Source organism: Suillus clintonianus (assembly GCF_016758775.1).
Source record: "Suillus clintonianus strain FC179 chromosome Unknown DEU56scaffold_113, whole genome shotgun sequence".
NCBI lineage: Eukaryota > Fungi > Basidiomycota > Agaricomycetes > Boletales > Suillaceae > Suillus > Suillus clintonianus.
In genome coordinates, this window is record NW_024539337.1 from 13,547 (window position 1) to 34,653 (window position 21,107).

The 21,107-nt window shown below is 47.4% G+C and overlaps 7 protein-coding genes across 7 annotated transcripts; 3 read left to right on the plus strand and 4 right to left on the minus strand.

The window, feature by feature from the left end:
• Positions 1-222: 222 nt before the first annotated feature.
• Positions 223-2,240, minus strand: DEU56DRAFT_69008 (uncharacterized protein). Its single transcript, XM_041347110.1, has 15 exons — positions 2,002-2,240; positions 1,840-1,946; positions 1,772-1,781; positions 1,694-1,713; positions 1,611-1,643; positions 1,463-1,559; positions 1,380-1,408; positions 1,297-1,327; positions 1,209-1,241; positions 1,079-1,155; positions 972-1,026; positions 824-919; positions 660-776; positions 548-588; positions 223-489 (listed from the first exon to the last, which is right to left on the minus strand). Exons 1-15 carry the CDS (start codon positions 2,048-2,050, stop codon positions 307-309), a joined length of 978 nt encoding a protein of 325 aa, XP_041203376.1. The 5' UTR covers positions 2,051-2,240; the 3' UTR covers positions 223-306.
• Positions 2,241-2,436: 196 nt separating this feature from the next.
• On the plus strand, positions 2,437-3,100 carry DEU56DRAFT_831229 (uncharacterized protein). The gene is made up of 2 exons (XM_041354542.1): positions 2,437-2,775; positions 2,837-3,100. Exons 1-2 carry the CDS (start codon positions 2,484-2,486, stop codon positions 3,025-3,027), a joined length of 483 nt encoding a protein of 160 aa, XP_041203377.1. The 5' UTR covers positions 2,437-2,483; the 3' UTR covers positions 3,028-3,100.
• Positions 3,101-3,425: 325 nt separating this feature from the next.
• On the plus strand, positions 3,426-5,506 carry DEU56DRAFT_831231 (actin-domain-containing protein). The gene is made up of 6 exons (XM_041354543.1): positions 3,426-3,814; positions 3,864-3,972; positions 4,023-4,130; positions 4,179-4,844; positions 4,899-5,209; positions 5,271-5,506. Exons 1-6 carry the CDS (start codon positions 3,465-3,467, stop codon positions 5,488-5,490), a joined length of 1,764 nt encoding a protein of 587 aa, XP_041203378.1. The 5' UTR covers positions 3,426-3,464; the 3' UTR covers positions 5,491-5,506.
• Positions 5,507-5,919: 413 nt separating this feature from the next.
• On the minus strand, positions 5,920-8,276 carry DEU56DRAFT_917660 (uncharacterized protein; the record flags this gene model as incomplete). The annotated part of the gene is made up of 6 exons (XM_041358018.1): positions 5,920-6,419; positions 6,474-6,821; positions 6,873-7,991; positions 8,038-8,110; positions 8,160-8,201; positions 8,262-8,276. The coding sequence occupies 6 exons, from the start codon at positions 8,274-8,276 to the stop codon at positions 5,920-5,922; spliced, it is 2,097 nt and encodes a 698-aa protein (XP_041203379.1).
• Positions 8,277-9,358: 1,082 nt separating this feature from the next.
• On the minus strand, positions 9,359-10,871 carry DEU56DRAFT_917661 (uncharacterized protein; the record flags this gene model as incomplete). The annotated part of the gene is made up of 3 exons (XM_041358019.1): positions 9,359-9,983; positions 10,035-10,771; positions 10,827-10,871. 3 exons carry the CDS (start codon positions 10,869-10,871, stop codon positions 9,359-9,361), a joined length of 1,407 nt encoding a protein of 468 aa, XP_041203380.1.
• Positions 10,872-11,335: 464 nt separating this feature from the next.
• On the minus strand, positions 11,336-13,120 carry DEU56DRAFT_873556 (aryl-alcohol dehydrogenase; the record flags this gene model as incomplete). Its single annotated transcript, XM_041355867.1, has 13 exons — positions 11,336-11,421; positions 11,478-11,534; positions 11,590-11,692; positions 11,790-11,909; positions 11,962-12,062; positions 12,184-12,259; positions 12,306-12,343; positions 12,401-12,467; positions 12,521-12,622; positions 12,677-12,766; positions 12,826-12,862; positions 12,917-13,040; positions 13,093-13,120. The coding sequence occupies 13 exons, from the start codon at positions 13,118-13,120 to the stop codon at positions 11,336-11,338; spliced, it is 1,029 nt and encodes a 342-aa protein (XP_041203381.1).
• A 791-nt stretch (positions 13,121-13,911) lies between these two features.
• On the plus strand, positions 13,912-15,976 carry DEU56DRAFT_974465 (uncharacterized protein; the record flags this gene model as incomplete). Its single annotated transcript, XM_041359545.1, has 2 exons — positions 13,912-14,769; positions 14,824-15,976. 2 exons carry the CDS (start codon positions 13,912-13,914, stop codon positions 15,736-15,738), a joined length of 1,773 nt encoding a protein of 590 aa, XP_041203382.1. The 3' UTR covers positions 15,739-15,976.
• Between the last annotated feature and the right edge of the window lie 5,131 nt (positions 15,977-21,107).

Sequence of the window (21,107 nt, forward strand, 5' to 3'; positions counted from 1 at the left end):
TGCCATTTGTCTATGGATCCGATTAATGTCCTATGGAGAGTATGGCGTTATCAAATGGGGCAGTCCCTAATTTTTTCTTTTCTGACAATCTATTACTCCAGATGTTTTATCCCTAGATGCATGAGTATACGTCAATAGGGCAGCTTGAATTATGGAAGGTCGCTAAGCTCCTAGATATCTATTTTCAGAATTGTCATTACTGCTATCGATTAAAACCACAACCTTCAATACGTAGTCGCATCATGCCGAATAAAAGATAAACACTTTGCTCCATAAGGATGAAGAAAAAGGGCGAAAGCCAGAACTTCACGCCTGAGATGACACTCCAGGTGCAGCATGAAAAGGTTCAAGCGAGAAGGAAACAGATTCTAGCAAAGCACGTCGCCGGTCTGCTCTCCAGAGTCCACGATACATCTTTGTCACAAGAAAGGCATGAACAGTGACTTGCCAGTTGCGTAAAAACCTCACAACCATGAAGCCGTAAGACACCTGTCAAGGTTTACTTGTCGTCAATACACGTGCTTTTATCCAAATAACACACACTGACCTTGAGAAGGGCCGTCGTCAATATGACTCCGAGGGAGAAGACTGTGGGTCACAAATTAGAAAATCCACCTGGGCACCCCCACAACCTGTCGATATGCATACAGGCAACTCACCGATCCCGCAGGTCAAATAAAGCATATTGTGGCGGATCAGTTGTTCCAACAAGCGGTTACGATCACCCCCACGCCTGTAGCTTGCAGCGACCTTGTACAGCGCGAACACCCATATTTCTGGCGGACCATTAATTGCCGTAGGAATCAGATGAAACACTACTCACGGATCTCCAACGCGATCAGAATCACGTAGAGGATTATGATGGTTTTGTCATTGCCAGTTTCCAAACAACTCGTGACAGGGATTGGTGACTTGGTGACTATAACAGCATTTCAGTGCAAGAAGTATCCTAAATGTCCAGGAAAACATACTTGTAGGGGGGGATCGGATGATTGAGAGAACCACGGTGGCAGCAATGACATACATCTAAAATCACCTGAATGGACGGATTCTAGTGAACTTGAAGTTTGCCACTGACCAGCCCGCTGATCGAGAACAAAACCACGATGCTCCTCCTAAATCCCCAAATTGCACAAACACGGAACAAGAAAACACCTTGCAGGATTAAATCAATGAATCCACCGATGTGGGATGTCACACCAGCAAACCTTCGGCACACACTACAATAAAACCTCCCAGATCTATGTCAAATATCTATCAGGAATTATTTTGCTTAAACGAACGAGAAAAACGCACAGGTGTTTACGGAGTATATCACTTGACATATCTATCATAGCACTTGAGTTGAGATGCGGTTTTGCTGTCGTCGCAAGACTCACGTGAATTGACATCATGGGTTGAAATGCCACTGTGAATGTCCTGGATATGAATAATTAACATCATTGACATTAAGAACGCTTACCGAGCATCTCCAATGTCAGATAACAGCAGGTAATATATCGACAGACAACGTAAAGCAGCTTCGCCCATTTCCACTGCGACTGCTTCAAAAATGCCACCTGAAATGGTTAAAGCTTGTATAACGATTGAAAATGTAGAGCTGAAAACACCTCATCGGCCAAGGTGAGAACGTAATCATATGACTGTGGTGACAAAGATTAACAATTAAATTGTGAGATTCATGCAAGGTTACCCAAAACGCAGTAACAGCCACTGCGACACGATTGTCAGTACATTTTATAGTCACCTCGACTTGAAAGAAGATGCAGACCGTTGGCGTACTTGGGATATAATGAGTAGCCGGACACAAGAAACTTGAAAGGTATTACTGTTACTCACGTTAAGACTCCACAGCACATGAGTGACATGACCGAGCTCAAGTACGTTCTCAGTAGAGCTCATCGCAGGGCACGCGTCTTCACTTTTTTGTGGAAGTAGGTATGCTCCTCAAACACAAGTAACTCGTGTATTTTATACATATATTGAAGTTTGAACTCGTACCTGAGATATCCATGGTACCGTCCACATGCTTGCCTACCACTGCAATCATACGGTGCAACTTGGGAAATGGGCGGCCACTGGAACGTAGCCTATGCTGCAACGATTCATTTGACTGCGGTATACGTCGAAACGTAGACGCTGTGTTTGCGAAATCCCTAGTGTTTAATGATCTGGGCGCTTGCCATCAAAAACACGGAACCCAAGATCACAAGTTTCCTTGGGAGCCAGTTGATGAGCGAGTCTGTGCATGCCACTGCCAAAAAAATAATCATACCAGCGTTAACAACCGCATTCACGCATGAACCAGTTGCCGATACACGGGTGGGCAGCATCTGGAACGTTTGAAGCTGCGAGCCACCTACACTCCCCGATTGGATACATTCAAGTAATGAATAGACGTAACAAAAGCGTGACCTGATGCTAGGGTAACCATTACCGTAAGTACTTGCTTGGAACCACAAAGCTATTTCACCTCGACGTTCATGGAATTCATAGACTTATCCAACCTACCCAGCTCAGATGATGAAGGGGGCGCAGTATCGCACGAAGAGCTCAAAAACGCGGTCGACAGCATGACCGAAGCGCGTCTTCGGGAGATAGTAATGAGACTGGCCGATAAGATACCGGCGCTTAGAAGTGCGCTGATGAAGGAAGCTGTGGTGGTCAGCGGCAAAAAGAGAAAGGCTGTTCCGAGATGGAATGTATGCGCTAATTGCGAGGAAGAATACGACGTGAGTGATGAACGTGATGACGAGGAGTGCCGCTATCATTCAGGTTGGTATTGGTGTTTTCATCGTGATAGCAGACAGTTTCTGATAAAAATTTATATCAAAAGGTAATCTAGAAGTCGATGAGGATTTTTTCGCAGACCATGACGAACGATGTCATGGTCCCATGGACACGGAGGAAAACAGAGCGTCATTTCCTGAGGGATTTATCTGGGATTGTTGTGATGAGGACACGGTGTCTGAAGGATGCGAGACTGGACAGCATGTTCCTGGAGGAAAGTTCAAGAAAAGACGTTGACTAGAACTTTAGTAGGCAGTGACGCTTGCCGCCGCCCTGCAGGCGGCCCTCTCGTTTGTGTATTGAATCAAGAAACATAACAGCGTGACATGACGACTTAGTGACAACATGTGACGACTCATGACGGAATTGAAACGAACAATGTCCCCCGTAAGAATATTTGTTCCCAGAGTTCCTCAATGCTCGGCATTTTTTGAAAGCCTTCTAGGACAGTACTTGCTTGCCCAACAATGTTTGTTCAACTCAGTAGATGCTGTCTCGCAAGGCGTAATTTCGAACGGGCCACTTCATACGGTCGTCAAAATTGAACTTAGCTGAGCAAATGCACGCGACGCGATTGATCACGTGCGCGAAAAGCAAATACTATTCAATGTTTAATGCGTATACCTTTGCTCTGTATGCTGGGCCCTGGCTACCGTACTTTAGGCTGAATATTAATGTCGACAGTCCCAGGTACACCAAGAGCGAGGACAGGCATCGCCCCTGCGACGCCAACGACAACTCGAGTGGCAGGACCCCATGTTCTTCAAGCATCTCCTCATTACACGACAACCAGGCGTCACTCTCTCTATGGCACAGAGGATCGTGTTGTAATCGATCCAGGTTCGCGTATCTGGAAAGTCGGATTCAGTGGCGAAGGCAAGCCAAGAGACGTGTTTTATGCCGACGCCAAAAATTACGGCTCGTTATGGAGTTGGAGTCGAGCTACAGACCCAGCAGAAAGGGCAGAGGATGACAACATGTTGGCAATTAACTTGGAGAGATGTATGCGTTCCGTTTTTCACGAGTAAGTGGGCAAAACTATCGCTGGCACCTGCATCCAATAGATCGCGAAGGTCACTTCTTGCAGAACCCAAGGCCAGAAAGGTGATCTTGGTTGAGCATCCGTTAATGCCGCTGTACATCAAGGATATGTTAGCTCGCGTCCTCTTTAGTAACCTCCAGGTATGTGCTCAACTTATACGGGCTGCAATTCTGTAGACATGTGCCGACAGGTCCCATCAATATCATTCGCATCAAGTCATTTGTTGTCTCTGTTATCTGTTGGACGAATAACAGGTCTTGTCCTAGATTGTGGTCACCTAGAATCCACTGCATTACCTGTAAGATGGTTCGTCCAGCTGTATCTCTCTGTTGACACATTCTCTTAGATATTCGCAGCACGTCCTCTCTTTCCCCAGCTCCGAACAACACCACTCGCAGGCTCTCGCTTTTCCTCACACATCCGTGCACTCCTCCTCTTATTTGGCTCTTACCTCCCTCCACCAACTTCACTTAGTGCAGCTGTCAACGTGCCCGCAGCCAATCGCACTACCCGTGTGCCACAAGAGGCACTAACAGATGCTGTTATTGAGGACTTCAAGACACGCTGTTGCTTCGTGTCAGATGCTTTAGAATCTTCTCTCGGTGACGTCCGTGCATCCTCTCCACCGAGCGACGATCCTTCAGATCATGAGCCCCCTCCCTCAAGCGACCCTGCCATGTCTGAGTCAGAATTTTCACGAGGGTCCCTCGGCCAAGAGAGTGCAGCAGAATCCGAGTTCTCAGTTATCTCCCATTCAACGCACCCTACCTCCGGTGGAGAAGCAAGAAATGAAAACCATCTCCAGGTCCTTGCGAATATGTACATGCGTCACTCCACCGCCACAGATCTTCACATGCGTGTCGTCCCCCCTGTCTCTCAACAAACGGGCACCGGGCGTGGAACCCTCATCATCCCGGGCTGGATACGCGAACGCGCTGCCGAGGTGCTATTTGAAGGAGGAGACGTCGACGAAAGTAGTGTCGCAGAAGTAATCCTGGATGCTTTACTCAAGGTCTGCTATCTAATCGTCTTATCTCATGATCATACCATTGACCGTGTTTTCAAGGTCCCACTTGATCTCCGTAAAACTCTGGCGTCCTCTATTCTCATCACAGGGGGAACAGCCATGCTTCCCGGGTTCATCCCTCGGTTACACGCGGAACTGCTGCGCGCCACTGCGCCGCTAAATACCTCATCCACACAGTCTAGGCCTGCGTATGATCGCTATGCTTCATTGCGTCCGTTGGTACCACACTTTGCCATCCTCAACAACCCTGCGCCGATACCCTCATCGAGCACACGTGCCAATGTGAACGCAGGAAAAGCGCCAGCTTTCACACCTGCTACGATGGCGTGGGTGGGTGGCTCCCTAGCGGGGTAAGCTCCAGTATTCCCCCATGTCGTCTTATTACATGCTAATGTCGACTTTCTTTTCTAGGGCACTGAAAACTGGTGGTGTCGAAGTCGCACGGGAGAAATGGGATGAGTCAGATCCAGCGCAAACCGACCAGGATGACGATGTTGTGATGATTGTTCCTGCATCTGAACATGTTCCCCGAAATGTCATACCAGATTGGACTAGAGGACCGTTGCCCATGGGCGCACCTCCTGCTGTAGCACTGAAGCCTCCGCCTTCCCCGCAAGCTGTGGGTGCTTAATTGTAAACATTGTATAATTGCTCTTGTAAAAGATTGTGTAAAGCTTGTCATAATATGCAGCATTTTAAAGTATGAAGTGGATAATGTGTGGTATGCGATGAAAGGATACATTCTACAACTTTGATCCATACATGAGCTCGCGAGTACAGTCCTATGAAAGTACAAACGCGGCTAAAGTCAGAAACGAAGAGTAAATAAGGAAATCCAGTAAATGCAATGAAGAATGGAGAACGAATATTGAGGGAGGAATGGAGGTATCGCTGGTTGGAAAGAAAGAAAAAATCATATGCCCGAACGAAAAACAAACAAACATTCATGTACGCCAGAACGAAGTTAAACCCCATTATTTCTATAAAAACCAAAGATTGAAAAATGCCAATACAACAATGCAAAAGTCAAGATAGCAATACATTACACTTGCGAAACAGCCTAGGTGCGGCTGCCAATAACACGCAGGAGGACCTTGTTTCCGTACTTGTATATCGCTTGGTCCCAGTCATCGTTGGACTTCACGAAGTGCAGAACAACATCATCTTTACCAGCCGCGCTCATAGACGAGAACGAGGCTGCGTAAGGACGGCCTCCAGGTGTCCCTTTGGCTGGAGCGGGAACGAGGATGGCCACGGCAAAGCTCTCTGAAAGTGGCACGCCTTCCTGCCGTACAAATTTGTCGTACAGTCGTTGACGAACCTCAGTGAAGGATAGGGACCGCGGAACACGGAGCATGATGATGTTGTTGTCGTGTAATGCTTTGATGGCGATGGCTGAACCATCACTGCACCCTGTCGATCCGCTGGATACGGATGTAGTCATAGATGAGCGTCGCGGGGCGTATGCAGATGTTGGGTATGAGCCACGCTGATGAGAGGAGAAGTGGCTATCTTCGGTGGGTGTTGGGGAACTGCCCACTGACGACGGTGGTATCGCATCTGTAGCAGGCGTGGTTAGCACATTGGTCAAACATGTATGTATATCACACGTACCATAGAAATATGCATCAAGGAGATCGTCCTCTCCGTAAGCCGATTCATCAGCCCAAGGTTCCCGTTCCGCCCACTCCTCTTCGTCCGGGAAAGGCACGGAGTGACGGTATTGACGAGTTCCTGCAGAGGGTGGAGACTGAGCACGGGCAGATCGAGGAATGATTGCATCAGCAGAGGCATCACTCCTGTATGATACCATACTACACATCGAAGCACGCGGGCGATGCGCATGTTCTGGGTGTGGGTGTGGAAGTGTGAATTCAACACCGAGCTCCTCGAGGTAGGCTGCAGCACGAGTGGGAGAAACAGAGGCAGTTGACAACCAGGAGCACCTAGCACGGGACGCTGCTGCTTTGCGGTCAGTATTGTGTGTAAATATGAACAAAATTGAAAACGCACCATCCGAAGAAACTTCGCCATCATCAGATAAGTCGGAAGAACTCTGTGAAGGGGGGCCAAAAACCCTAGCGCTCCTATTTGTCTCGCGCCTTCGGGTCGGCGAGTAATCCGCAGATACGACCTTGTTGATCTCAACCTCCTGGTCCTCTGGGAGGACTTGGAGCATTAACGTTCGACGCTCAGACGCGCCTCCGGCAGGTGTATGCTGCGGGTTATGTCCAAATTTGATAGGAGATTCATGCGTTACAACCACCGGCGTGCGGGTAGAAGATCGACGCGGCGTGATGGGAGATGGAGAGTTCGAAGAGGAAGATGATGAAGATAGGGTGGATTTTGAGTCACGCGACTGCAGGGATATCGTTAAGCTAGCAGGGTGACCATTCACTCGTGGCCGGGCAGTTCGCTGGTCTTTCAGGGAATTATCTGATGACAATGAATCCGAAGTACCTGAGCCTCGTCTAGGAAGCTGCTTGTGCGAGCCGTTCACAGACGTGGAAGAGGGCATGGCGTCTGACAGTGCCGGAGAGGGTGGGTGAAAATAAGCAGAAAGCATGCTGCTAGACACAGAGCGGCGGGGTTTTGCGGGAGAGGTCTGAGCCCTCTGTGTTTTGATAGCGAGATCATGATCGCGTCTCCAATAGCCGAAGAAATCAGTGAAGGTTCGCGTGGCCATCAGCTCTTTCAAGAGCGTCGGGAGGCCCTCCTGAAAAAACGCATTTATCATGGTACGAAACTCGGTGAACCGTTGGTCAATGGTAGCTTGGCTCGCGCGGAATAAGGTTCCCTTCTTGGTGAGCTTCGGGATGTATTCGTGAATATCACGGGCGACGGAGTGGGGATCGGGGCCCGGAGGAAGTGAATCGAAAGAAGCTGCCTGGTCACTCTGGATGTACATCCCGTCCTTTTTCACTCCTTTGCCTGCGGCCAGTCGCGTACGCTTCTCTCTTGCCATGAGAGTATATTCAGCCTCAAGGGTGTCTTGAAACCAGAGGCAGTCCTCCCATTTTCTCCAGATTTCATACTCCAAATGGGAGCCTTTCGAAGAAGTGGAATGAGCAGAGATGGATGCATTATCGTCCTTTATGGGAGAAATGCGGAGGCCGTAGCTATAGCTGCCGCCTAAAACCAACATGAATACGATCCAACATAAAGTGAACAAACTTACCATGCTTTTCCGGGGTAAGTACTCCAACGTAGAAATACTGAGGAGCACTTCGGTACACGGCACGTTTCCACGACTGTAAATACGTGAGGATGGGAGTTCGCAGACTGGAGGCTTCGACTTACATCGGGAGATATAGGCCCCTGAAGGTAGGCTGACGCACCACCCTGTAATATTATTTTGATTCAGAGACGGCGAGTGAGTGATGAGTGGCATGTAGAACGCACCGTGGCAAAATCCATGAATCCTCGCGGTCAAAAAACAAACAAACGGTAGCCTCGAGGCAAGGTATCTAGAGAATGATCAAAAGCGATAAGAAAGTCATGCCACAGCTGCTTTTATGATGTTTGTTCATCACGTACATTAGGTGTGGATGATGTGGTGGCTTTCAAGCCAAGTTGAAATTGTGGGCTCTCGCACTCAGTCGATGAGGAGGATTTCAAAGCAAAAATGAGAAAGTGGTCTGTCGGAAATATATGTGAGCAGGCCCCAGGAATGTGCCTAGCTGCGCGATGAGGATATTCACCTTGACGTGTGGCTATACAGTATATGAATGTCTGCTATCGGTGACTTCTTGTGAGCGTCTTTCAGACTGCAGAAAGCTAGGCAAGGCTAGGGTGTGGTGATGGTGGAAGGTAAGTGGGAGGTCAGGCATTTCGTTGTCACAATAATAATACTTTGACCGGGCCATGCCACGATCAGTGGATGCGGCAGGAGCACAATTGTGTTTACCCGATCACTTACCCGTTATATCCAAGAATCCTTTACATAACCACAATAAGATCCCAAATTACCACATCAGAACAGCCACATTGAGTTCCACAAACGCTTGATTCCATCCACAACCTTCTCACTATCCACAGGGCCATACAACCGGTACAGGTCTCGTGCAACCCAACGTGTTCGGGGGAGGGACTCGTGCTCTGCGTGAGTTTACATAGATGCTGTTCGTGAGTTCACTTGAGAACCACATACTACTCCAGGATCCTGCTATGTTCAAATCCCATGGGTCGGGAATCACCGTAAATTAGGTTTTTGACATGCCTTCACCATTGGTTATCATCCATCCAGTTGTACACACGACATACATCTGCTACGGACCCCCTAATTATATGTTATCTCCTGATAACAAGCGAAATCTTCGACTACTCCACGCGTGCACCTCCAAGTCGAGACGTTGACCGAGATGAGCTGCTCTCACAATTTTGGTGCCAGGTTGGTGCACAAATGACCCGTCCGTATAACTGTAGATAGCTCACTAGCAATATGTACAACTTGAGCACACGCAATCCAAGTAAGGCCGCATGTGATATCCCCCCTCAACTCAATCGGTACCGCCCAAAACTTTTCTCATCACCTCTTCTTCCCTCTCTTTTGCTCTCACCCGGCCCTCCTGTAGCCGTTGGAGTCCACCCTGAATGCTCTCGATATGCACGTGGAGTGGGATACGCCCATCAAGCAGTTCAGGAGCCGCTACCCTCTCTCGTAGATCCTCCATGTCCTCGCTCATCGAGTGCAGTGTATGGAGCGCAGCAACAACATGTGCCTGCGCTTGTTTCCGATAGTCCCCAAGGTCTTTAAGCAAATCGAGGCGTCTCTCGAAATCCCGTAATATGTGCCTGTTCCCACCCAGTCTTGTCCAAAGCGCTCCCAAAAGCTCAGAATGCTCAGCGGTGATGGAAACGTCCTCGCGCATCACAGCTTCGCGTACAGCGGAGAGATCTTCCTCGAGTACATTCAAGTTGTGCAGGGATATCTCCGCTTCCAGAATAAGTTTCTGTATTGCACCAGAAAAGGTGTCCATCGCACTCGAGAATGCGTCGACTATCACCTCCTGAGTCGTGGGTCCCATGCGGAATGGAATCAAGGCCATGAGCGAATACGGCGTTGGTGCGTTCTTCTCCGCCTCTTGAATGGTACGCATGGCATACCCGTTCACTGCCATAACACTTTCGAACATGAGCATGAAGCATTTTTACGCCAAACGTGCAACTACTTACTTGTCCACAGCGCCACCGATTTTCGAACTAAGCTTTGTGAGACTCCTAGCGGTCTTCTTGGCATCTTGGACGAAATTCGCCAAGAGATCAGCTAGGATGTCATTAGACTTGAGGTCGCTGTGTCGTACGAGGGTTGTAAGATCAGCAGTTGCGAACTCAGCCTTCCGAATTTCAATCGAAAGTCCAGGTCCTCCAACCGACCCCTCCAAAAGCTGCTCAAAAGTAGAGCCCTGAGCTTCCATAAGGTGCGGAAAATCCGCCCATTTGGGAATCTGCGAAGCATTAGGGTCCAGCGGAGCACACAGCGCCGACCTCGATACCAAAGGAAGGTAACACATCGGGGCAAACGCTGTGCGCATCGCACCCGAAAGGCGTATCATCGCGAATGACAACATCCAGAGGAAGAGCATCAAAGATAATGGTATGCGCATGAGTCGCACTGCTCGAATGATAACGTCGAAAATATAAATGCTTGTTTCTTGGGCGCCTGTGGACAGCGCTTCTTTTATTTGCTCCTTGTCCACCATAGGGCTTCTCCTGCGCTTTAGCCGCGGAGGGGCTGCGCGAGTACGCCGAGGGCTCTCAGCGACGAAAACGGGTTTTGAGATTGCACGACGCCTCGGCTTCGAGGCATCTGTAAAAGCGCCTGCTGCATTGGAGGAGTCAAAGTCGTCGAACCGCTCTGGGCTAACGTCTCTTTCTGGAATATCCTCCCAATCTCCTCCTTCAAGTGGTTCCTACGGAAATGCTGGTGAATGAGACTATATGTACTTGGGCGAATCAGGTACTCACCTCTGCCCCAACATCATCCTTGCCGAATTCTCTTTTCATGCGCATTATCAAGGCGATTGGATTTCGTAGCGCTTGTTTCAGGACAGGAAGTATACGTGGTCAGTGCACACACCCCGAGTATGCACCCTCTTGTGTACGTACACACGTGACCAGAAATTTCAGTTCCCGAGTTCCGACTTCACTGGAAGTTGTACGTATACTTACGTATAACCCCCGACGTTCTTCCGCAAGGTTTTCAAGTAAGTATCCAGCTTTCCAGCGTCCAAGATGTATACTTACGTATAACCCCCGACGTTCTTCCGCAAGGTTTTCAAGTAAGTATCCAGCTTTCCAGCGTCCAAGATCCGAAGCATTACAAGCTCTAAATTGGCTTGTGATTCAGGTTGTCACTCAAGCAATAGCTGCGGGTGTTATTCAAGTTTGCTTTTCATGTTGTGATCACTTAGGAGCAAGCAGCGAATCAGGACCAATACATATTCTTAGTCTAAAAGAGCTGCGCATCCAACCGCTCAGAAATGACCAATAACAGCAGTCGGTTTGTACTCGTCCTCGAGGTATTTAATCTCCTCCGCCGTAAGTTTCACGTCTATTCCAGCTTTGGGTTCCACGTCAGTGGTGCAGGAAGTTCTTCAGGTAGACATCGCCACTTACCAATGATATCTTTCAGGTTTGCAACACTCGTGGTTCCAACAATAGGAGCCGATACTCCTGGGGAGTGATTTCATTAATCAAGTACCCACACGGACTCGTCAAAATAACTCACCATCCTTGGTTAAGATCCACGCGATGGCTATTTGGGCCATGCTCACACCTTTCTTCTTGGCAAGTTCCTCGACCCTGATTAACCTGTCAGCATCGCTGTATTTCTTTGCACGGAACCAGCATACCGGTTAATGATAGTTTCGTATGACGACGCTTGGGCATAATTCCCAATGAACCTGTAAAAAGCCATCAGACGGTCACCCCGTGAAGATATTGGAATACTCGCCAATCAACTTGACCTCTGCTTGTTTGTTGTCCAAGGGGGCGTGTGAGGGCACCGCGAGCCAGTGGAGACCATGGAATTGAGCCAACACCAAACATCTGAACATTGTTGTGAGTCATGAGGTTGATGTTATGAAGACCATGGAAGGACCTTGAGAGTAGGGAACATCTCGCGCTCCTCCTCACGATAGAGTAGACTGTAATGGTTCTGCATGGAGATGAATGGAGTGAGCTTGTTTGTGATAGCGTAGTCTGCGTTAATTCGTGGTCAGATGACGGTATGTACCTCCCATTGAGATCTCACTTTGCATGGCTTGGACTGGATAGCAAATGAGCATTAGCCTGACTCTGCAGAAGAATGAGGTGCACGTACACTGGTACGCCCAGCAAGAACTCATTCCGATGTAACGGACATAACCGGCTTTGACGACGTCGTGTAATGCTTGCATCTTCTCCAAAATTAGCGCGTGAAAGCAAGTAGAGAATATGAATTACCGTCTCTTCCATCGGTGTTTCAGTGTCGAATCTGTGACCTACGAATGCGTAAGCAACATGAGAAAGAGTCTGAGCATATTGATGGCTCGACATACATTGTAGCACGTCGATGTAATCCATTTGAAGCCGTTCCAGACTCTTTTTCACGCTTGCGAAGATGTGCTGTTTCACAAGTTCAGAAAGTCAATTCACCTCAAAATCGATTGAAAACATGCCTTCCGGCTGAGGCCATGCTGGTTCACATAACCATTCTGATCTGGGTTGTTACGCCCAGCAAGCTGGTGGATGTCGTATTCACGTCCGACTACATTGAACACCTGTTCGAGGCAAATGTGATCAGATAGCTGCAGAACACTAATGTCATGTACTACCTTGGTCATGACGACGATTTCGTCGCGGGGCAAATTCAATTTCTTGATGACCCGTCCAAGAATCACCTCCGAGTAACCATTTGAATATGTCTAAGAAGAAGGCGATACCCTGATCTAACAAGTTCTGACAGTAATAATGAGCGACTCACATCAGCGGTATCAAAAGTTTGGATTCCTGCTTCATAACTGGTTCTAGTGATCAGGGGAATTGTGTATATGTTATTAAGACGGAGAACTCACGCGACCTTGATGTGTTCGACCGCTTCATCCTCCCCGAGGACCCAATCTTGCCATCCCTTGTTGCCGTACTGCATGGTCCCAAGTATGATTCTGGAAACCTTCAACCCAGAGTTCCCCAGCCTCGCTGAGCACATGGACAGAGTGAGTGCCTTTCTTTGAATTGTGACCAGACTCACTGTAAGGCACTTTCCTTGGCAAAGACATGCTAGCAGACGTCACTTCGATTTGTCGATGAACAGTGGGATGCGAACGAGCTCAAACACTCAAGGAGAATGGCGGGATGATAGGAAGGGCGTGCCATCTTGATATTATTATAAGTGTCTCCGTATTCTCCGTCTGAAGTGCTTGCTCACCTGACATGTGCATGTGACTGCTCGTCTATTTCCCGAAATAAGGGGATGAGGATGGCGCCCCGGGTATCCATCGATTCAACTAGTTTGTATATCCGAACAGTATCAATGGTTTTGCAATAACCTTGGATACTGATGTAAGTCTGTAACTGCTTTGGCTGCAACTCACTCACCTTCATGGCGGAGCCTCGCAAATTCAAACATGCGTTGTATCATTCACATATCCCACTACCTAGAACTCGGCGGCCCGCTCCGTGATTGATATATGCTCTTGCACCAGGGCGCTGGCAACATTAATAGATATTGAACGGTGTCAGGCAAAACACTGTACTTCTCTCCAACTTCTATGTTTGTATTTATCTCTGAGGAAGAACATGTCGCATCACGGCTCACTGGGAGGGTGTTGTTCAATGTTGGAGAACCTGTTAGAGATTGATGAGGAGTTTGACTGACTGCGTTGCTAGAGTCAGTGACTTGCTAGCACTGGTACCGGCCTCAGTACTAGGGGTGGTCTCTCGGGTCCATGTGAGTTTACGACAACCATAATGAACTTTAATGGCTTCTTTTCAGTCGACCCCGACGTGGGCGACGTACGTCCCACTTTCAGTTAGACTAAACGCCGCGTAATTATTTAACAAACAGAATATGGCTCGCCTACGACGCGACACGCTTTCAGCGTCCAGCACTACTCATTCCCCAACGTCCGTTCACGCCAGCCCGCCTATGCCAAGTCCGTCAACTTCTAAACCATTCCGTATATTCTCGACAGGGACGATATTCTTCACCTATTCACTGGACCTCTGCTCACATCCAGTTCCGGGCACTGCATCTCGTGCACAAGCAGTCACCGCCGCACGTGGTGGTAGCGCTGGACATGTACTCGGTTTTTTGGCAGCGCTTCCTGCTGCTGTGGAACCTATGCTTATAGCGAGTTTGGGCGCGTCACCTGATGGAATTCGACTCCGAGATGAGCTAGAAGCAGGTGGAGTGCGCACAAAATATTGCAAGCTCTGGCCCGGTCTCGGTGTTCCATCTGCATGGGTAATGCATGCCCGTGATACTGGTGAAAAGACTGTTATAAATCACAATCCGCTTCCAGAAGTGTCCCATGAAGATTTCATTGCGTTGCTCGGCCCTGTTCTGGCACCAGAGAACTACGTTGGTATTGCCCACCCCCAACCACCTCAACCACCACCTCAACCGCCTTCGCCCGCTGCCGTCTTCCCAAATGCATTCGTTTCTACTCCGCCGCCGAGACCCAGTATGTCGTCCAGACCTGCAACAGCTCCTGCAGGAAGCGCGCCCCCACACATGGCGATCGTGCCCACTCAAAGCCCACTTTCACCAGCGCCTTTTGACTGGCTGCATTTTGAAGGACGGAGTATCAAAACCACGCTCTCCAACATTCTTGGAGTAGATGGTCTTGCACGTGAGCGAAAGTGGCGAGCACATTGTGTTATCAGCGTAGATCTCGGCCGAAAGGCACGAGAAGGCGTCGAAGCTGTATGTCCTCTTGCTTTCTGAAACGCACTTTATTTGACCATTCTATGCAACCAGCTCATCCCCCATGCAGACGTCATCTTCCTTTCGGCGCAAACTTTTCCCTCACTCTCCAATTCCCAACCTAACGCCGCCAACCCTGGCCCACCTTCTCCCCGCGCTATTCTCCTTGCACTCGCACGACACGCACCTCCACACGCGCTCCTTATATTATACGGAGGTGCCCTTGGTTCGGCTCTCCTCTCCCTCCCCACGCGTGAGTACCTCCAGTCGTCCTCCTGGTCTCCACCTCCGATAGGGCACATATCCCACGCACACACCAACTCCAACTTACACTCCATCATCTCCACCGCAGAGGGTGTCGAGAGCGTGCGCAGCGGCTCAGAATTTTGGGCTGGCCGCCGCAGCCCCGACTCAAGCGGGTTCACCATGGGTGTCTCTTCATCATCTGCCGGAAATCGTGACAGTGGGTACTCAGAAGATCATGACGACGAGCTAAGGGGGCGCACGTCATCGGCGGGAGAATCGTTCCACCCACTTGACGATGACGATGACGATGACGACGCGAGGTCTACGCATACTACCCGCGGGACATCCTTGCCCCACTCGCTTCCCAACCCTCATCTTCGCACTAATGGTCATAGCCACAGCCATGCACACACACGCCCCCCTCAGCACGTACAGAGCACTGTGCTCGCGCAGCCTTTGCCACCGCCATCGGATGACCCGCAAGATGAAGAGGGCGCGCATTCCGCTTTCGTCGCGGGGATGATCTGGTCCCTCAGCAGGCGCATTCTTCCAGGGGCGCCATATACCCCCGTGCAAGCGGAGGAGAAAGAAGTAGACGTCACTGCGCGGTGGAGGCTCGACGAGTGCATGCGATTTGCGACGGAATGTGCGGGACGCAAGTCTAGCGGGTGCGAGTGGAGCAACCTGGCTGTGGAGATGAGAGATGCGGGGTGGTTTGATTGATTGACACACTCGTTGAAAAGTATTTCATTATTATTCTTGTTTTTGGCAGCTTGCGATACCTTTACTCATATACCCTCATCCACATCTAGTTTTACATTGCACATATACACCCCCATTCTCGGATGTGATATACCGGCCTTTCTGGTTACTGAATATATATATTTCTTGGACAGACAGATTGTGTGGCAGCTGGCCAGTGTACACCTGCAATCAGATATTAACGAGGACAGATTCAACGAGATCTATGGATTCTCTACCGACAAATCCATCCGATACATGGTCTAAAACGCTAAATTGATAGCAAATGTCGGGTCATTCGTTTGCTTTTGGCGATTTGCATTACCTCTTAAGGTGCCAGAAGATCAAGCAGTTCTTCCGGCTACACCATAAAGTTCGAAAGGCACGTCTGAAAGCAGCCAAACCATTTATGGTGGAAGCACGAAGTCGCAAAGTAGTAGACTTAAAACTTGGACTTGAATAGGAGCTATTGTACATTCAGTTCCGAGCACCCAGGGACTGGGGTTGGTTGCAAGACATTTTGTATGGTTCCAATTCACAACTTGTGTGGATGATTCTCTTTTATACATGGGAAGACCATATAACTTAAATAAATATCATGTCGAGGCTTCGAACAATTATTCTCCTCCCTGCAGAGTGCCCGCAAACACCTCCCATACTACACAGTACTGCTAGTCGACACATGTACGCGTTCCTGGAAGGCAATCGAAGTCATGTGGGTTGCAGCGTCGGAGTCGGCCACGAGCTTAGCGTTAAATTCTCGAACGCTAAGAATGAGGCGTGGTCCCAGTACAAACATTTGTGCAACCAAGAAAATTTGAAGAACACCGTACAATATGTTAGATCCCACAGAATTTGAGTTCTGTAAAAATGATGAGCGGTGGTTACATGCAAATGTCAGTGACAAATCAGCGCACCAAGATGGCTGGAGATGCCAGCTGGAGGCAAGAAACAGCAGCGAAGCTAGTGGCGGCGACATTGAGTGAACAAAAAGTAATGTTCACATTACAAAGTCACCTTGCAAAGTAAAGCACGTGAGATTTTATCAACACTGTGAAGATGTCCCCGATGCTTGATCCTGTCGATGGTCCGAGTCGTCGCAAGTCACGGAAGTGTTTTACAGCAATCCAGAGTGAAAGGCACAGTACGAGAACTTCCCATACAGTGTTGAGCATCCAGACCATTATAGCAAGAAAATCGACATTTCCCTCGGCGTCATAACCGCATGCATAGGTACCAGAGAGTATCAGCTCCTCTGGCATTCACCCAATGAGCCTTGTTCTTCAACTCAATAAGTAAAGCTTACCCCCTACAATATCCTTGAATCCTATCGCGTTGAGCGCTACGCAGGTGATGTTGACGGCCAGGAAGACGACAATGAGGAAGGTGAGCATCTTTCTCGATCCCTGAAACATGGCATATAACCGAGCAATCACGATGACTTGCATGGTGTTTCGTCAACGTCACTGAGGTGTTACAACTTAGTAGCTAGCTTACCGCCCAGCATGGCAGCTACGACCACATTTATCCAGTTTTCTGCAATCTCTGTAATATTGCCTGAAACATTCAATTAGTGATCACTCTCGCAGGGTTTGCAAACACTGCAAACAAACTCACACCTGTTGCGATTGTCATGTTTGAGCCAAGTTCAGCCAGCACGCTCGTTGAGGATCTCACTCACACCTACAACAGGAATGCAATTAATTAGATGAAAATGGGGGGCATGGGTACACAATACTCACTGCATCTGACACTGAGACTGACGAAGAGTCTGTGCTGACGGTCAGAAGGAACAAACACAGTTGTATTTGAGACATACCCAGAATATATTTACTGATTGCGAGAGATTGATATCAGCACAGCGCCACCTCGTTAGCCTTGCATACGTACACAACAAACAGTATTCCGATGTAACGTATCTAGAAGATTTGAAGTCAACACGACTTGCCGATTTTTCCACTTATAACATAAGCTACGCACACTGAGGTATAGGACAGTCATCAAGGACCAGCGTTGCCTCTGTCCCAAATAACTCGCTGTTCTTAGGATATGCGACTCTGCTCACCCAGATCAATTCAATCTATAACATCACTTTTAGCAACATGGTGGCTCTGGTAATAACATTGGCAACTTACCTCTTGTCCGAGTGTTAGTACTGGAAACCAGCCCATAGTGCTATATAGATACATCAATATACTACTATAGCCCTAAAATAGGGATACATTATCCAGTCTACTTGTCCACTGTCCACAATGATATATTCAATGGTGAATCACAACAAGCAGTTTTAGGCTGCAATTTTGGCTCCCCAAAGCGAAAATTCATGATATATATTCCATTTTGGTAACCTCCTCATGTCAGGCCTCCCCACATTATTCCCACACATCATATGTTCGCATTTTTCAGCCCCACAGTGTGGGAATTACCCCACAACACCAAAAACATCGCCCATTTTGGGAATCTCCACAATATCAATTATTCCCACACCCTTCCCACCTCACTGCAGCTTCACCACCACCCCACAATAGGTCCCCCTCCATATATAAGTGATAGTTTGGTATATATATGTATATTATAATATAATGGTCCGCTTTTTTTGTTTATTTGTGTACCTGCTCCTCCTCCAGGGCCCTTTCAACATAACCTAGGGTACAGAACACTTTCGCATTTTTGCCCCTATGACAGGGAAGTGTTCTAAGGCATTCAGAACATGTTCAGGAGTATATATGAATGTATTCCCATCTTTATTTTACCCCCTGAAGCGCCCTACATTAATAGTTATAGCATATATACATAGAAATACAAAATATGTTCCCATGTGTGCATTTCCAAGTGAACAGACTTGAAAATTGTATCCCCACAATCCATTAAGCAGTATGAACAATGTGTCAGGAGATCAGGACCACAGAACAACACCCTGTTGTATGGTATACCCCCCTTCTTCTGGTGGTTTACCCCCTGTGAAAATTTTTCCTGGAAGGCTGGACCTTAGATATGGCAGGGAGTCTATTCCTATACATATTTGGAGTATATCTATCACATAGCTACCACAGGGAGCCTTTAGGGTCCTTCAATAGGAACAAAAACATAAAACATCACATATTTCACTTTTTTGATGTTTTGCACTACCTTACCCTTTCACAAATAATACAACATGCTCATATATCATTAGTAGGGCATGTATAAATGTTTCCTATGCTAAGGATCAGCTGGATATAGGGTGGAAACATTAGATCTGAGGTAAAGGGGGTATTTCCACTGATTAGAAGGCCACATGGAAATAAAGAGTTTTATCAGTGATCAGACACCTGGGATATATCTCATATATCCCTAATGATAGCCCTAAATCTATAGAAAGATCCATCAAGGTTTGAATGAATGGCAAGGAAAATGACATATGTGTGAAAAGTGACAATTGACATTTTTTCACAGAAAGTCATATTTATATATGAGACAGGTCGAAGATTTTATTAAAAATGTGTAGGATACATGATAGACTACCTAAGGAACCTATACTAAACACTGCCCTGAGGGTAGAGTGTTGGTGGAAGGGATGTAATGTGAAAGTGAGTTGATTCAGCATTAAAGTCCAATAACCACTCAACCTCAAACTACCCATTTTCGATGTTTTGGGCATTTTAATTTTCCCACACTCAATTTTTGATCTATTTCACTTCCCAGCTCTGAGATTTGGGTGGATGTTTCTGTACATTTAGGCCTATGATGCTGAATATATGTAAAATGTACTCCAGGTGTCTGATTATAAGATTTCGATGTTTTGAAGGTATGGGAACCTAATCAGTAGATTTAGAAAGTATATACACTATTCCACAACTATGGCCTATTTTGAACTGATCTTTGGTATATAAAGCATGTATATATGCCCTACTAATGATATATGAGCATGTTGTATTATTTGTGAAAGGGTAAGGTAGTGCAAAACATCAAACAAGTGAAATATGTGATGTTTTATGTTTTTGTTCCTATTGAAGGACCCTAAAGGCTCCCTGTGGTAGCTATGTGATAGATATACTCCAAATATGTATAGGAATAGACTCCCTGCCATATCTAAGGTCCAGCCTTCCAGGAAAAATTTTCACAGGGGGTAAACCACCAGAAGAAGGGGGGTATACCATACAACAGGGTGTTGTTCTGTGGTCCTGATCTCCTGACACATTGTTCATACTGCTTAATGGATTGTGGGGATACAATTTTCAAGTCTGTTCACTTGGAAATGCACACATGGGAACATATTTTGTATTTCTATGTATATATGCTATAACTATTAATGTAGGGCGCTTCAGGGGGTAAAATAAAGATGGGAATACATTCATATATACTCCTGAACATGTTCTGAATGCCTTAGAACACTTCCCTGTCATAGGGGCAAAAATGCGAAAGTGTTCTGTACCCTAGGTTATGTTGAAAGGGCCCTGGAGGAGGAGCAGGTACACAAATAAACAAAAAAAGCGGACCATTATATTATAATATACATATATATACCAAACTATCACTTATATATGGAGGGGGACCTATTGTGGGGTGGTGGTGAAGCTGCAGTGAGGTGGGAAGGGTGTGGGAATAATTGATATTGTGGAGATTCCCAAAATGGGCGATGTTTTTGGTGTTGTGGGGTAATTCCCACACTGTGGGGCTGAAAAATGCGAACATATGATGTGTGGGAATAATGTGGGGAGGCCTGACATGAGGAGGTTACCAAAATGGAATATATATCATGAATTTTCGCTTTGGGGAGCCAAAATTGCAGTCATAATGTATGTTTAAGATTTCTGCTTGCTATATTAGATACATGGATTCTCAGACTACATGGATGTATCACTGGTGAGTGGACAATTAGATTGGGGGATGTATCCCTATTTTAGGCCTATAGGCCAAAAGGATACATCCATCCCCCACCATCAGGTGTGGAAACATCATAAGAATACCAGCTGTTCCTCGAATCTATATGATCACTCACCATAGTCGTATATCACTACAACAAATGTGGAAACTAGGAAACCACCTTTCAGGTTTGATCGAGACAATTCAACTGGATCTGCACGAACCAAAGAAATAGCTGAGAAAACGAAACTCCGCGATTGTCGGCCACCAACTGGGATCATTTGAGACCAGTGTCATATTCGAGGGATGTCAATGTATGTGAGCGGGTGGAGAACTTGGTGGACATATATCAATGGCATTTGTGCTAGATATACCATCTCCAGCGCTTATATCGCGACAGTCGGTATGATAGATGTTCGTTGCTGCCCCTTGGTTTACTGATGCAAAGGTTGCGGTGCGACACCCAGTAGAAGAACATATGTGGAAGTCCTCAATTGAATGAAAAAGTT